Here is a 15,139-nt window from a genome sequence, read left to right as displayed (position 1 = left end):
TTACTATTCTTCTATGATTCGTTATTTGATAGAATTTGAAATAATATGTACGGAGAAATGAACGCGAGAATGAACATCGCTTAATAAATTTGTTCGTCGTCCCATCGTCATTGGCATCTGACGTTCGGAATGCCGCGCAAAATCGCGATTCTCAATTGTAGTTGGTCGAGCGGCCGATAGAGGGCAGGACCGCGAAGGCGAACCAATGCCGGGAGTAAAAAACCGTTTTCCATCAGATTGACCGGGTTTCAAGGGCCGCGTTAGTGTTTGTGGTGGTGATGGTGGTGGTGGTAGTGGTCGAGAAAATCGAGTGGTTACGGCGGTGTCGATCGATCGTCGGAATTCCCGGCTGCTGTTCGGACAGGTTGTCTTTCACGGAACGATGAGACCATCCGCCTATCGATAACCGATCGTCTCGATACGCCGCCGCGTGGGTGCATCTAGTGCGAAAAAGTGAACAGGATCCTTGTCCGGGATATACCGCTCGTTCGAGTGTCGAGTCGCAAGACAGAATGTGCAGCAAGTGCAGCGAATGTTGCCAGGGATCTAGGCACAGCGTGGATGCTAGCCCCACGCCAGGATCAGATTCCGAATCTTCAGGTAACCATAGTGGCGCTTCCTAAGAATTTCGCGGTTAACCTCAAATCTATTTATTTTCCCCTACTTTTACAACAAGAGGTGTAACCAAATTCTTAACGCAGCTTTCGTGTAAATGCTTTTACGATACTTCTTAAGATACACGAAAAAAGAAATATAACAGGAAGCATTGTGAATGGTTAAAGCTAACGTCAAACAATTTCTTAATATTACGAACGTTGTCCTTGATTGTCTGTGAGATATATTCGTCGAATCAGTTCTCCGATTTCGTAGTAGCTTTTGGCATGTAATCCAGGATGACTGACATTATATTATTCTTCGTCGTCACAAGCAGATAAAAAGAAAACATTCGTGACGGTAAAAAATTGTTTAGATTTTCTACCTTAACGCTGGCGACGATGAATAATAATTTACGCGAAATCTGCAGTTATCGGTTCGGTTTTTCTCTTCTCAAAAAGTCGGACGTATTTGAAAATTGCGCGCGTTATGGGATTACAGACGACCGATACGAAAGAAAACGACTCGTTTGTTTCTTCCGCTAGCTTTATCTGACGGAGAATGAAAAAAAAGCGTTCGGCGAGACGTTTCACGAAACGCTAGAATTTCTCGCGCATCCGCCTAATCTCCGCTCGAGTCTTCTCGTTCCCTTGCGGGGGTCTGATCGGTAGAAACACGGACGCGGATATTTCCTGCGAAGAGAACACTACGTATCTAGGGACTTTCTCTAGGATCTCAGTCAAACTTTTAATCTCTTGTTGTTGGAATCTATGCAATGTACATACAGGGTGTCTCCTAACACGTGGGCAGTATTTCAGATTAGGGATGTTCGATTCCGATTCTCCAGATAATCAAATCTCTGCAGTTTCCACCCGAACCGATTCTTTGTTTTAAAAATTGAGAATTGAATATTTTTAGCGTTACTAAGGTAGGTTCCTCGGCGCAACTACTCGACTAAAGGCTGGCACGGACGCGTGCAGTAATTTAGCTTGATAACTTTATCGTGATTCAAGTGTGTACAGTCATGGTATTTCATGCTTACGTACATTTGCCCGAAAGATACACGAATATCTTTTTGCTTTTCTAATTATACGATTGAATCTACATGTAAGAACGCGATTTACGCTTATTTACAGTTTAACATTTCCAGAGATTAACCTCTTAGGTACGGCGGAATTACGCGTAAGAGATACAGCACTGCAATGTGCGACGGATAATTCTCTTCTCTACGCAAGCACATTGCAATGAAGATTTTGATAACTAAATTATCATTTTTCTTAAAGATATTATACATAGACTTTAACTTTAATAATTTACTTTAATAATTAAGAATACAATTGTGTGTGATATATTTTAATGCACGGTACGACACATAGGCCTACGTCACAATTTTCATACTCATAGCATGATAGTGTTTTTCAAATTGCTCTTCGTTTTCTATTTTGAAGCGACATTTTGAGATTGGAGATTCTAAAAAATTATAAGGATACGGATCAGCATGTTAAAAACAGCATCTAACAATGGTATATTTAAATTAACGAAAAACAAAGACTATACAGGGTGGTTGGTAACTGGTGGTACAAGCGGAAAGGGGGTGATTCTACGCGAAAAAAGAAGTCGAAAATATAGAATAAAAATTTTTCATTTGAGGCTTTGTTTTCGAGAAAATCGACTTCGAATTTTCGCTCGGTACGCGTGCACTTTATCACATCTCGTTATAACGGATCTCACTGTAGATCGTTGTCTCGATAGAAAAATTAAAAAAAAAAAAATTAAAAAATAAATTACCACCAGTTACCAACCATCCTGTATGTTCTGTCTGTATATTGCTAACACTGTTATAAAACGTTGCGAGGGCAAAAAGAGCGTGAAGCAAGACAAATGAAAAAGATCATTTAGTTCAGACGGTGAGCGTATCCGTCAGTAGAATGAGCCACTATAGTGGCGCGTAGTGCCTAAGAGGTTAAAAGATACTTATTTAGAAAGCTGTGGTCATCTTCGATTTCGATGATTCGTTAATACGTTGTTGAGGGCATGATACTGAACAACTTTCTCCTACACGTTTAACCGTCTTAGTTATCGAGATATTTGCAAAGAACTATCGATACCACTAATTCTGCCTAGAATCGTACATCCGTGACACAGTACGCGTTTCTAGCGGCCTCTTCACGGCGGCTGGATAAAGTAACGCCCAACCGAAACCTAACACTTATCTTTTGTTTCTGTTTATATCAATTCTTTGATGTCGATTTTCTGGGACTTTTAAAAGAGTCGGTTCTCACGATTCCATTGGGAATCGATTTTTTAAAACGAGTCGAACATCCTACAATATTCAAATACTGATTCACCATCCAAAAACGATGGAGGAAGGTTGCGATATAAACTGGTATTCTCCCTACGAGAAATACGTATTTATCGTACTTTGAAAATACGCAAACATTTTCTTCCAAACGGTAAACTCGCGTTTATGTGCTCTTTCATCGTTCATAAATGATGAATCAGCCCTTGAAATATCGCCCACTTGTTACGGTGATTAAGAATAAAAATTGCGAAAATTTCATTCGACCATTCATGTTTCTCGTCGCGTACCAACTTTGATGCTATAAAGTAGGTGGCTTTAGAAACATTGCGCTTTCTGACGCATCAATGTACCTGTTTTCCTACAGGTTACGATACTGACGGTAACGAGACTCTCTTCCGGCGGTCGCGTATGAACGAAAAGAGGATCGCTTAGGCGACACGAAAACGGCGACGCGTCCGTATCGTAAACGAGGTTACGAGGAGCGCGAAACGAGGAAAGGGTTGAAAGGAGGAGAGCAGAGAAAAAGCTAACGCGAGCAGCATAGCCTCGAGCCATCCTTTTCCTCCCCTCTTCTCGTCCCATTCCCTCTTTCATTCCGTAAATACAGCGACCTTTTGACTTTTAGATTTTGCAGGACTTTCAGAGGGAAAGAGAGTTTATCGGAGGGCGTTTTCGCGCGAGATGTTTGTCATGGAAATCTTGCTATCTGGCAGAGCGCTTTTATTAAAACGTTGTCTCGATTTTATTAAATCCCAGATGCTTGTAAAAGGCTATCGTATCGGCGTCTCGCGTCTTGACCGCGTCGTGAAAAGTGCCTTTCCTATGCCAGCGTTTCAAATATACCGAGAAAAATCGAAATAAATCCTAATCATATTTGGAACAGGCGAGGATGAAAACGTAGCTGACTATTCAGCTGACCGAGAGAATAAAAACGATTAAAACAAACGGGACTGCTCACCGCAGTGAAATGACCAGCAGCTGTACGCGCCCTCTACCCTAACTTAACTTGATAGTCAGCCGAATAGTGAGCTACGTAACGTGACCTAAACCTGACTGGCTATGCTACTACTCTGAGAATTTGCGCAGGTCCTGGCTACGGGGACAAGCGGTCCGCTTCGCGGATTAACCCTGCAACTCTGGGAAAATGGGTCGACAGGGTCGATAAATTTAAATTCATATCTCCCGCGTGGCTAAGAATGCGGAAGTAGCGAGAACGCCGGATCCTTATAAATTTACGCGACGCATAGACCGTCGTCCCTCTGCAGAAACGGCGTGTTCTGTTCCTGAAATATGCAGGATGCATATATGTACCTAGCTCGTGCAACCAGCACACGTACTCGCCCTTACGTTCATGGGTGCAGCTAAGCGCCGCGCTCCCCATTTCTATCTCGCTCTGCTCTCCTCCCCTCTCCTTGTTTCTCGAGCTGCGAGGTTTCAGCTGTGCTGGCAGCCGTTGCCGTCGAGCACCGAATAATTTTCAGGCAAACGACTCGCCTTCCAATTATCCCCGCGAGCGAGCTAGTCAAGTTGGAAGGAAGCGTACGTAGGATGATCAGAAATTAAGGTTCCTTGACTAATATATGTAATAGAGCTTGCCACGTGTACATGAATTAATAGACGATGAGAATGGCTGAATAATAATGAAACTTTTAGGTAACGTGGTATTTTAGTGCTGCGCATAGGGTGAAACTGTCAACGATGTACCTAATATACGTGTATTATGATATATTGGGTTGGCAACTAAGTGATTGCGGATTTTGTCATTACCCGCGAATAACAAAATCCGCAATCACTTAGTTGCCAGCATGCCCAGCTGTTAATCCTTGCCAATTCTGACCCACACTTTCAAGAACGTCGAACATTTACAAACTATCCAGCAAGTTGAAGTTGGACAATTATAGTTTCGTTTTTGTACAACTAGCGAATAATGGCGAAACTTGGCGAAACAGTGAACCTTAGTTTCTTATTATCCCTGGTGAATTATCGTTTGATCCTGCGATGGGATTAAGGGAGCTTTCGTCGGAACTCTCGGTTGCCAGATATCGTTGATCAGTCAAGATTGCAGGCTACCTTTCGGTGCTCGAAACTCGACAGCTCGATCGCATCTCGCAAGTTTTCAAAGCTCTCGCAAGAAGGTATATTCATGGACCAATTAGGAGAAGTTTGTCGCGCGCTCGCCAATTAAATTCGAATCCAATTAGCATCGTACACGGCAAGGTAACGAAACGCCGCAAGACCGAACTTTTCGAAACCGTTCTTTTGTGTATCGTTTTTTAGCGCGTTCGTCGACGATCTCCTCGTTTCGTAGCTTCCACGCTAATAGACTCGTATCTCCTTTTATTGTTGCAGAGGAAGAGTGGAATTCGGATGGCAAGGGTCGACAGTCCAACGACATCGGTGAGTCAGTCTTTTCCCTCGTCTTCGAGAATTCGGTCGAGCACTCGTCTCGTTCTTTTGTATAGGAAGCGATGGTATAGCGAAGTCGTGGAGAAAAACATGTCAAGTAGGGTCATTAACTGATCGCATAATTACCTTTGTTATCTCTGCGAAATATACCCGCAGTTGCGCTAAACGTTCTTATAGCTTCTACAGTGAGAGTAAAGAACGAGGTTCGTATATATATTTAATTACGTTTTTCATTGATTTATATTCCCACGTATTTCATACCTTTTCAAACAACTTTCAACTTATGCAACACACGTGTAAGATACACGCTTTCCACTGTCACTATACACACGCAGATTTGTTTGAAATTTGACCTGTGTAATTACCAGGTTCGAATGGAACTTCGAAATTATACGATAGCCGAGCAGGCTAGAAATCTGCTTGGAAACAATTTGCGTGTGTTGGACAGATTTTTTATACGGCCAACTTTGTGCGAGCTGCAGGCTGTCGAAACTTGAGAAGGGCTAAACGAAATGAAATTAAGAAACACGACGATTCCGTGACCATTTACAACCCAACTGTATGCGTTACAAAAAAACGTTGCGTGAAACGTTGTAGATGTTGCTTAGTCTTTTCGCATACATAGATATATCGATGGATAGATGGCAGACTTACGAGTGGTGAACGTGTGGCTTAAATTTCAATCCTCCGATGATAAGATGGCGCGCTACTAAAAGCAGATCCTTCGTTCTTTTTCACAGAGATATAAAGATAGAGAATACGAGCCATATGTTACCCTACAAGTGGATGCGATATGGCAGCAGAAAGAGAACGCTGCACAGAGACGTTTTTTGTTCTTGTCTAATCAAGAATACGCACCGACGTTGCTCGTTGATCGATCTTACACTCGCGTATTTGCTGTGCGAATGTGCATGCATTGTTAAAGATCTCTATGCAGCATTTCAATTTTATTCCTTTTTATTCCTGTCGCTTCTTCAGCTCGCGCTCCCGTGCTCTGTCTTTATATCTCTGCAGTATTTTCTCTCCGTTTGTTTAAATCAACTAATTTATTTACGTCCTAAATATTCGATAGCTTTTAACAGCGTTAAAATTTTTGTAATTGAAAAAAATGTTCTTCGAGAGCCACCCTATCCACGAGTGGTCTTTTCTCTCGTTAAGAGGCTTCAACGACTCTCGATGGTGCTACGCTCTGTATTTTAATCGAAGAACCTGGTAGGTCGACCGATGGAAGAATCGCTGTGTTCTTTAAACGACGCATGCGACTATGTAGTAGAGAAAACTTACGCAAATTTCCCATACGATTTCCTAAAAATCATCAATTTTATGTTCAACTCTATTTACCATTACATAATACCGACAGATATACACTGTACACTGTATACTTGGTGAGATAAAATCTTTTGTACAGTGGTAGCTACGAGCACACCTTCGTAGAAGATGATACACATAACACTCTTGTGCATTTTTAGAACTTCCACCCGTGCGTTGAAGCGGTCAATAATTTCCCCTTGATTTAATTTCCTTTTATTTCTTTTTAATTTTCCCGGGCAAAATGATAAAAGCGGCAGTGTCATTTTTACGTACCACCGTACACACAGCGATATATGTACTTTACTTTTATCTTTCGTGGAAGAAAATTTCGTCGCGTGAATTTTTTTATACCGATCGATTTGAAAGCATCGAAGGAAATTTCTAAATGATTGTTTTTCGCCTCGTGTCCGTTTGAACATCGGCGATCGTATGGATATTGCACCTATCGTCGATGATTTGATTCTTTGTCACTGGTTCGACGTATGAAAATTCTCAATTTTCCAGTGCGCGAAGTCTGTTCGAATACTTTTGCGGTCCTATTTATCGGCTAGATCGTGCCGTTTTCTTGACAAATTAGCGATGATTTTGTCCTGGGCAAACTTAGATCCGTCGCACAAGTTTTACCGGCCGGTGTTTAACCAATTAACTGCGGAATTTACTTTTAGAAATTTCTCATGGAGTTAGGTTATGGAGTGCGTAAATAAATAGAAGCGACGACGAGTATATACGTCAAACGTAGCGAAATATAGTTTTTGTTTGACGTGTATACTCGTCAAACGCAGTTAACTGGTTAAGTAGGTAGGCGTTAGGAGCTTAACTTAACCCCTGGAATCGACGTGGCGTTTGTCGGGTTTCCTCAGGTTCGAATTTCAGCCCCGGCCACGGCATCGGCCACTTCTCCCTTCCGGCTGCTCTTTGGCGCGCGAAAGGGATACGTCGACCGCCCTTCCTTCCTTCTCGTTAACTTCACCCCGGGCCACGTTTTGCCTTTTTCCTCTTTTTCTTTCTTTTGCCGCTCTGTCTGCGCAACGTCGCCGCCTCTTTTCCAACCGTTTTTTCAGGCTGCAATCCGACGTCTCGACGTCGAAGCGTGCTCGTAATTCGCACCACTCAAACACCGCGTTAACGTAAACGCGATTTTAAACGGATTTTCGACGTATTTAGTGGCAGTGTTTTTAGTACAAAGCGCGCCTCCCAGTTTCGACGAGTTTCTCGGAATTTGGAATTAGACGTAGTCTGGTTCAAAATATAGCGAATCCGTGAACCAAAGCCTTAAGAATTGGGATTGACTGTTTCAGAGTTTCGTAGAACGAAATCAAAGGAAGGTTTTTTATGGTTATACAGGGTTATACAGGTTGGTAACTGGTGGTACAAGCGGAAAGGGGGTGATCCTACGCGAAAAAATGTTGAAAATATAGAATAAAAATTTTTTTTTTAATTTTTCCATCGAGACAACGATCTACAGTGAGATCCGTTATAACGTACCGCACGCGTACCGAGCGAAAATTCAAAGTCGATTTTCTCGAAAACAAAGCCTCAAACGAAAAATTTTTATTCTACATTTTCGACTTCTTTTTTCGCGTAGAATCACCCCCTTTCCGCTTGTACCACCAGTTACCAACCACCCTGTATAACGACATTTCGTTTCTTATATTTTAATTACCGTTTCGAACATTTTGAGTATTTTCCTGTGTGTAAGTAACGATCACCCTGTTCACTGTTTGACACGTACACACCAGCGCTGCTGTTTGTGTTTCTCTATTTTTGAAATTTTCTATTCGCTATTATTTAAATTTTCAACTATATGGCAATTTTCTCTAGTTGCTAAACTACATTTTTGATGGTACGCACCGTCTGATGGAAGATTCAAGTGTGAGTCACCGGTGGTGTACGCCGCCTGATGGCACACTCGAGCGTGAGCCACCGGTGGTGCACGCTGTCTGATGAGAAACTCGAGCGTGAACCGCCGATGGTGCACGCTGTCTGATGGGAAACTCGAGCGTGAGCCACTGGTGGTGCACGCCGTCTGATAGGAAACTCAAGCATGAGCCACCGGTGGTGCACGCCGGCGTAAACGTGTTAATACGTCATACTTGTAATTTAACCGACTATGATACGAAGCATCGTTTTTAATCATTAGCCTGTCGTTAATTCTATGTTCTTAGTAGACATCAACTATTTGCTCATTCGTTAACAGTTATAATGGTCACTTAAAAAGTCATCGTGCAAGAAGTTGACTGTTCTGATTAAAAAAACTTTCATTGCGAAGAGCCATTACAAATGATCCAAACTTTTTTGATTACTGGTAATTATTATCGATGACGGAATTTTGTTTTGCTTACGAATAACCATTATCGACGACGGAAATTGAATTTTCGTTGCTGGTAAAATGATCGAAATTTTGTTCCGTTACCGGTAACTATTATCGACGAGCCGAATTTTATTGTTGGCGAAAAAAAATGTTAGTCGTTCATGATGGTCATTCGTAATTAGGAGAGTTGAAAGTCATATCGTTTAATCGTTTTGTATTTTGAGAAATTTCTTACTGAAGGATTCTTTGTAAAAAAAATGCTTAAAATAACGGTTATTTTGGATCTCTGATTCTCAGAAATAATTGGACGTTGTTAATAAACATCGATTAAAATGTCCATATACCTATCCGCGATAGCGCGAGTTTTAAATTGACATCGCGATACGTCAGATGCGTGTTTAATTCGAGGAACACGACTAGCAATCGAATCGGACGTCCTTAACACCGAAAAGCGGATTTCGATGAGAACGAGGCTCGATGTGATCGAACTTAGCCCCGTTCCTCTCACTTTGTTTCTTTCGTACCATCCAGCTTTGAGCGTGCAACCGGAAGTAACACAGCAAAGCCACAGGCAGCGGGTATAACTAGCTACGCAGAGATGTCGCTTCAACCGGGTAAACGAATTAAAACGGGTATTTCCGTTGACGCTTATCTTTCCACGTCTTCGTTCCAAGTTCCAACAACTTTTACAAAAGTTCGTTGCACGTTACGAAGGTTTTAACGATTTTACTAACTAAATACGATATTCAAGTGCTGAATTCGAATTTCGTTGCTTTCAAATCGGACGAACGATTCTTCTGTTCTCTACGTAAAGATGGTTATAATTACTCATAATTCATAACGGTATAACGTTAAGGGAATTCACAGCGGAATTCTATCCACGTCTAACATTAGCCAACTTCGTGACCCATTTTCTCTCAAACCACTCCAGCAAATTCAACGAAACTTTGCCCGAGTACTCTGCCAATGGCGAATAAATAAATTGAGTGCACAAGCCTTTTTATAAAAATGGACTTTTAAAAAAACCAATGACACGATTCTTAGATTTGATCGGAAAAAATTTAATCAAACGTGTTTCTATAGATGGCGAGAAAATGGGAGCCGAGGATGGGTGGAAAAACCAATTTTACAGTACAGTTAATTCCCCGATTCTCCAAGCGGTCATGATTTATTTCTTAATTGGTGTATCGATTAATTTGCATATTACAGTTATTATATTCTCGGACAAAATGAAAATTTCCATATGCTTCAAGATATATTTCCCATTTATAAAGCTTGATTAGTATTGGCTTACTCCTCCGATGGTATTCGACTCTAGAAATAAAAATTTACGCGCTTCTCGCGTCTAATAAAAGCATGACACGGCATTGCCCTGGCTGACCGATACGTTTGTTCGATCCCTTTAGCAACTGCCTCGGTACGGCAACTATTTATACGGCGTATCCAATGTTTTCCCGATTTCTGCCTCTTTCTTCGTTCTTACATTCACCGGACAAAATCGCTTACCCATTTCAGTTTTCGCTATTTTCCAACGTTTTCTAAATCCTGATCTCTTTCTATTATAGCCAAATAATCTGCTTCCATCGATTCTTCCATATAAAAAAGACACTTTCAACTTCCTGTTAATCGGAAAAAGCGAGTCAACGCGCCATTCGGATTTCCCTTCCGTCGGAAATAGTGATTTCTTTGTTCGCGAATCTCCAATCGTCTCTGTGCATTTACAACGACTGAAAAAGATCAACCTAACCTAAATTGACTCGCGTTTCTTAATTTTTTATTATGTAGAGGTCGACAACTACAAGTGCAAGTTTCTATAAAAAATGAACCGTATTCGTTTGTTCGCTGTAAAAAAAAAAAATTTGAAATTTGAAAAAGAAATGATGGGTAGACAAATGTGGACAAACGAATATCGTTTGTAGTTTTATAAACATTTGCACCTGCAGCTGTAAATTTCAGAAACATCTGGAAGCGGTGGTTCGTGAGCCGCCGTGGATTCGCACAATCTCTGCTGATAAAACTGCATATCCCTCGTCCGGCCGGTGATAAGGGCAAAGCAGCGAACAGTTCTCAACGATACCATGGCAGCTTGGCGCGGCGATCGCCAGCGACGAGATGGCGTGATGCATCGCGCCGCGAGGCGAGCGTCGACGGCGTCGCGACGGTCGCGTCGTCTCGTGCGCCCTCGCCGCCGGTGGACGCCGGTCGAAGCGAATCGCGTGCCAATCTTTTAAAACGTTCTCTCGCCACACCCTGCCGCCAGTTTCTCCGCGAAAAACACGCGACACCATCTTTCTGCTTGCTCTCCTCTCTTCAAATCCAGTCAAACCACCTCGACATCCCCTAAATCGCGTGTCTCGTGCAACCAATAGCGTTTCGTTCGACCGAGGACGCTACTCTTCCGCTCTTGATTCGTTTTTTCGCGCGACCATGCACTTGGACGTCGAGTATCCTCGTTCGAAACGACCACGCGATTTCGGCGGATAGTTGACGGTGTCGTGAGTGCGAGACAAGGACAAGGTTGGGATGCAGATCGAAGGAGACTCGAATTCTGGAGGTGCGTCTGATCCCCCTAGCGAAAACTCCTGATAAAAGAAGTAAGTGACGCGGAAATGAAAACGATATCTCAACGAAAGCTGCTTTGTCGCTTATCTGGCGCATCTTGCGAGCTTTAATTGCGAGGCAACGTGTGCATGCGAGAAATCGCCGGTTTTCCGTCTCTCTCAGCGTCGAACGGCGACGCTCAGCGGATCCACCGTCAACTAATATTGATTATAAAAGCGGCGGCGGCACTGGCAGCAACGGCGAAGGTGGCGGCAGCAACGAGGATTCTAGCGATGCTTCCTTTCGACTCGGTTTTCCTTCTGGCGTTCTGGCAGCCGGTTGCCGGCGCTAGCCAGCGTTAGTGCATGCACCTCGGTTACGATATCTAGTAAAGTGTTTCGCGAGTTTTGTTTCCCTTTTCAATCTCTCTAGTTCATCGAACCGTTATCGTCTCTCGCGTGTGTCTCTGATCAACGTCGACATGTAAGTAAGCGGGAATTTCAGTGGACTACGCCGCTCTCGCTTCTGGACGTGCTTAAGCTCGTTATTAAGCTTGTAATTAATCCATTTGATTTACACACTTTTAGTGAGAAAAACAGAGGGAAAGAGAGTGGTAAGTAACCTGTACTGTGATAAATGGCGATAAATCCTGATAAATAAGGCAGCCGTCTCGACGTTCTTTTCCATCACGCGTTTGGAATTCTCGGTTCAACCGGATCGATGATCTCGAATGTACTGGGGTTAGACGAGGTTCCGTTTCGTGAAAAGCCGTCGATTTCGCGTACAAAGAATCGAAGACACGTGGACACGGCGGTGACGCTGCAGACTCGCCGCTAAATAACGCACGTACTCACGCACGTAATCGCGCACGCACGTGCACGTGCCGCGAATGTTTCCTCTCCCCGAAATACATTCTTCGGCGTTGAAAGGCGATATAGATTTTTTTTTCTCGCGGCACGCGCTCGATTCACAGCCAACCACACACGCGCGCACACACACATACACACGGCTCCGCGAGACACGCAGGCGTACAAGCAGCACGCTGCTTTTCTACTCGCGTTCCCTACGAAACAGGGTGAAATTAAGAGAACGTTGAATGTAGCGCCCTATAACCCAGACCCCTTTTCGGCCCTCTTAACCTCTCCACTTTGGCCCTCGCTGTCCATCTGTCCCCAACTTCAATAACTTTCCTTTCTCTCTGAAAAAAACACCGTTTAATTATCGATGATTTTTCATTGCCCGATCTGTCGACGTACAGTCACCGTACACGATAAGCTTTCGTCCTTTTCTCCGATTTGGTGCAAAACGAATATACAGTGAGAAAATATAACAACTGCTTTTTACACCAATTGTTAATAACATTTTCCTAAATATTTTTTCACCTTTCTGCTATATGTATTTCTTTCGTTTGCGTTAAAAAATTATGGCAATTATTAACAACGAAAATTGAATGCTTCTCGATGGACTCGTTGCTTCTCGTTAAGCTTCGTATCGTTAAGCTTTAATCGTCGATTGTGATTAAGACAATGAATTATTCGATGGTGTTTGATCGAATGGCTTTTGAAACGTTGGCGAAGCACGCGGTTTCGTTCGAAAGCCTTTCCAACGGTCCCGTTCTGTAACAACCTCGAACAATTACGGTTAATTAACGCGCGTCGTGGCCAACCAGTCAGTTCGCTGAACTTTCGTCCGAACGAATCTTAACGTACTTCCTACGTACTTCGAGTCGTTCTCCACTCGAACTTTTTTATCGATCGAAGCGGAAACACGATTGAAACGAAAATTTCAAGAATCTCAATATTCAGAGTCGATTTTGCGATTCTCGTGAATTTTATTTATGTACTTCGCGTACAAGCAGATACTTTGTGGTAGTTCTGTTTGGAAGATTTTTTGCTTGTGGTTCGCTCGGTCCGTGAAATTTGAGCGTGCAAACAGGAAAGAAAAGAAATGGCATAGGAGCAGCGCACTTTCGAGCGCGTATTTCTCACCGAAGATAATCGATAAACGGTCTGTAGAGTTGGCCGAGAAATTATTGTCTGTTTAAATTTGACAGTTAATTCCCGGAATACGTATACAGCGCTGTTCATAAGTAAGGGAAGTTGTGACAAGATTGGAACACTGAGAAAAAATCTGTTCTAAAATATCGTATTTATCGATGTTACCTTTACAGAAAATATTACGTATAGTATGGATATCTGCTGTGTTTAAAATACGTCAAAACAGACTTGCAAAACTTAATACAAAAGAAACAAGTTTAAAGACAGTAACAATGTTTTTGCCTCGGAGCATCTGTCTGCACGTGTCCGTTGCTAATAGACCAAATAATAGACCCTCCGTTTCTTTTAAATAAAATATGAATTCTGCCTCCTGTTGCAGCGAAAACATAGTTTAGCAAGATTCTAAACTAGTCTTCGATAGAAAGCCAGCTTGCCTCTCTACAGTGCAGTCGTGGGAATCTTAAAATCTGTAGCTTTCTTCCGCGTTGACTCTTTGGTCTAACTCTGTCGCTCTTTCTTCTATACGCTCGTTGCATGTAAAGTTTCGTTTGTACAAATATCCCCATTCTGCTCAAATGTTGCATGGAAATTAATCAAACGATAATGTTTTTATTTCCTTACGAATAACGTTCGTGAACACTAAGCACATATCACTAAACAATATGATAATATGCAAGACATAATATTGAGAAATACAGGGTGGTTGGTAACTGGTGGTACAAGCGGAAAGGGGGTGATTCTACGCGAAAAAAGAAGTCGAAAATATAGAATAACAATTTTTCGTTTGAGGCTTTGTTTTCGAGAAAATCGACTTTGAATTTTCGATCGGTACGCGTGCGGTACGTTATATCTCACTGTAGATCGTTGTCTCGATGGAAAAATTAAAAAAAAAAAAAAAAAAGTTTTATTCTATATTTTCGACTTCTTTTTTCGCGTAGAATCACCCCCTTTCCGCTTGTACCACACCCTGTATAATATAATAATTATGAGACATAACATTGAGAATATGCAGTTACTTATCATCATGTGATATTGGAAAGAAGATAAAAAACAAGATTATAATCGTTAGGATCAGAAAAATTCTCGCTAAACTCATAAGCTGGCTTTAACTACCGGTGTTGTACAAAATTCAGCTGTTTATTTTCAGTAACGTGGAAGCATAGCAATGCAAAATAAACATTAATCTCGTCTTACCCCATATTCCCGTATTAGAGCATCCTGGATATAGTTAAAGCGATTAATTACCGTAGGCAGTGCCACGCGAATTTTATATAAATATATATTTTGCTCTGCCAGCCGCAGTAGATTGCAATGTTCTACAGCAACGATTCTTAACGAGATAGTCCACGGAAAGCCAGCAAATCCTTGCGCTTTTAAGTTATTGTCGCGTTATTCGAATAAAAATTATTTGCTACGTGTATTTGTTTATTTGTAACGAATCTCTTCTCTCCAAATTTGAAGGTCGTCGATGAGCAGCTAACTAGTATTTCAAATATACATTTAAATATATTTTATATTTTAATATAAAATATATTATATTAGATATTTTATATTATAAAATACGTTATATTAGATATTTTATATTATGAAGTATATTACATTAGATATTTTATATTATAATATATTATATTTATATTATATTATATAAAATTTATATTATAAAATATTTCGGTATAT

The 15,139-nt window shown here is 41.6% G+C and overlaps 1 protein-coding gene across 3 annotated transcripts in view; it reads left to right on the top strand.

Moving 5' to 3' along the window:
• LOC138188072 (uncharacterized) overlaps window positions 1-15,139 on the top strand; it is a 167,777-nt gene that overhangs the window by 55,628 nt on the left and 97,010 nt on the right. For all 3 annotated transcript variants that reach the window (XM_069129500.1, XM_069129501.1, XM_069129502.1), the window contains exon 3: window positions 5,246-5,293. In XM_069129500.1, the coding sequence (XP_068985601.1) occupies window positions 5,246-5,293 (48 nt within the window). The remainder of the gene's footprint in view (window positions 1-5,245; window positions 5,294-15,139) is intronic.

This window comes from Bombus flavifrons, chromosome 16 (assembly GCF_040668555.2).
Source record: "Bombus flavifrons isolate JBK064 chromosome 16, iyBomFlav1_principal, whole genome shotgun sequence".
Taxonomy (NCBI): Eukaryota; Metazoa; Arthropoda; class Insecta; order Hymenoptera; family Apidae; genus Bombus; species Bombus flavifrons.
This window is presented reverse-complemented; position numbering and strand designations above follow the sequence as displayed.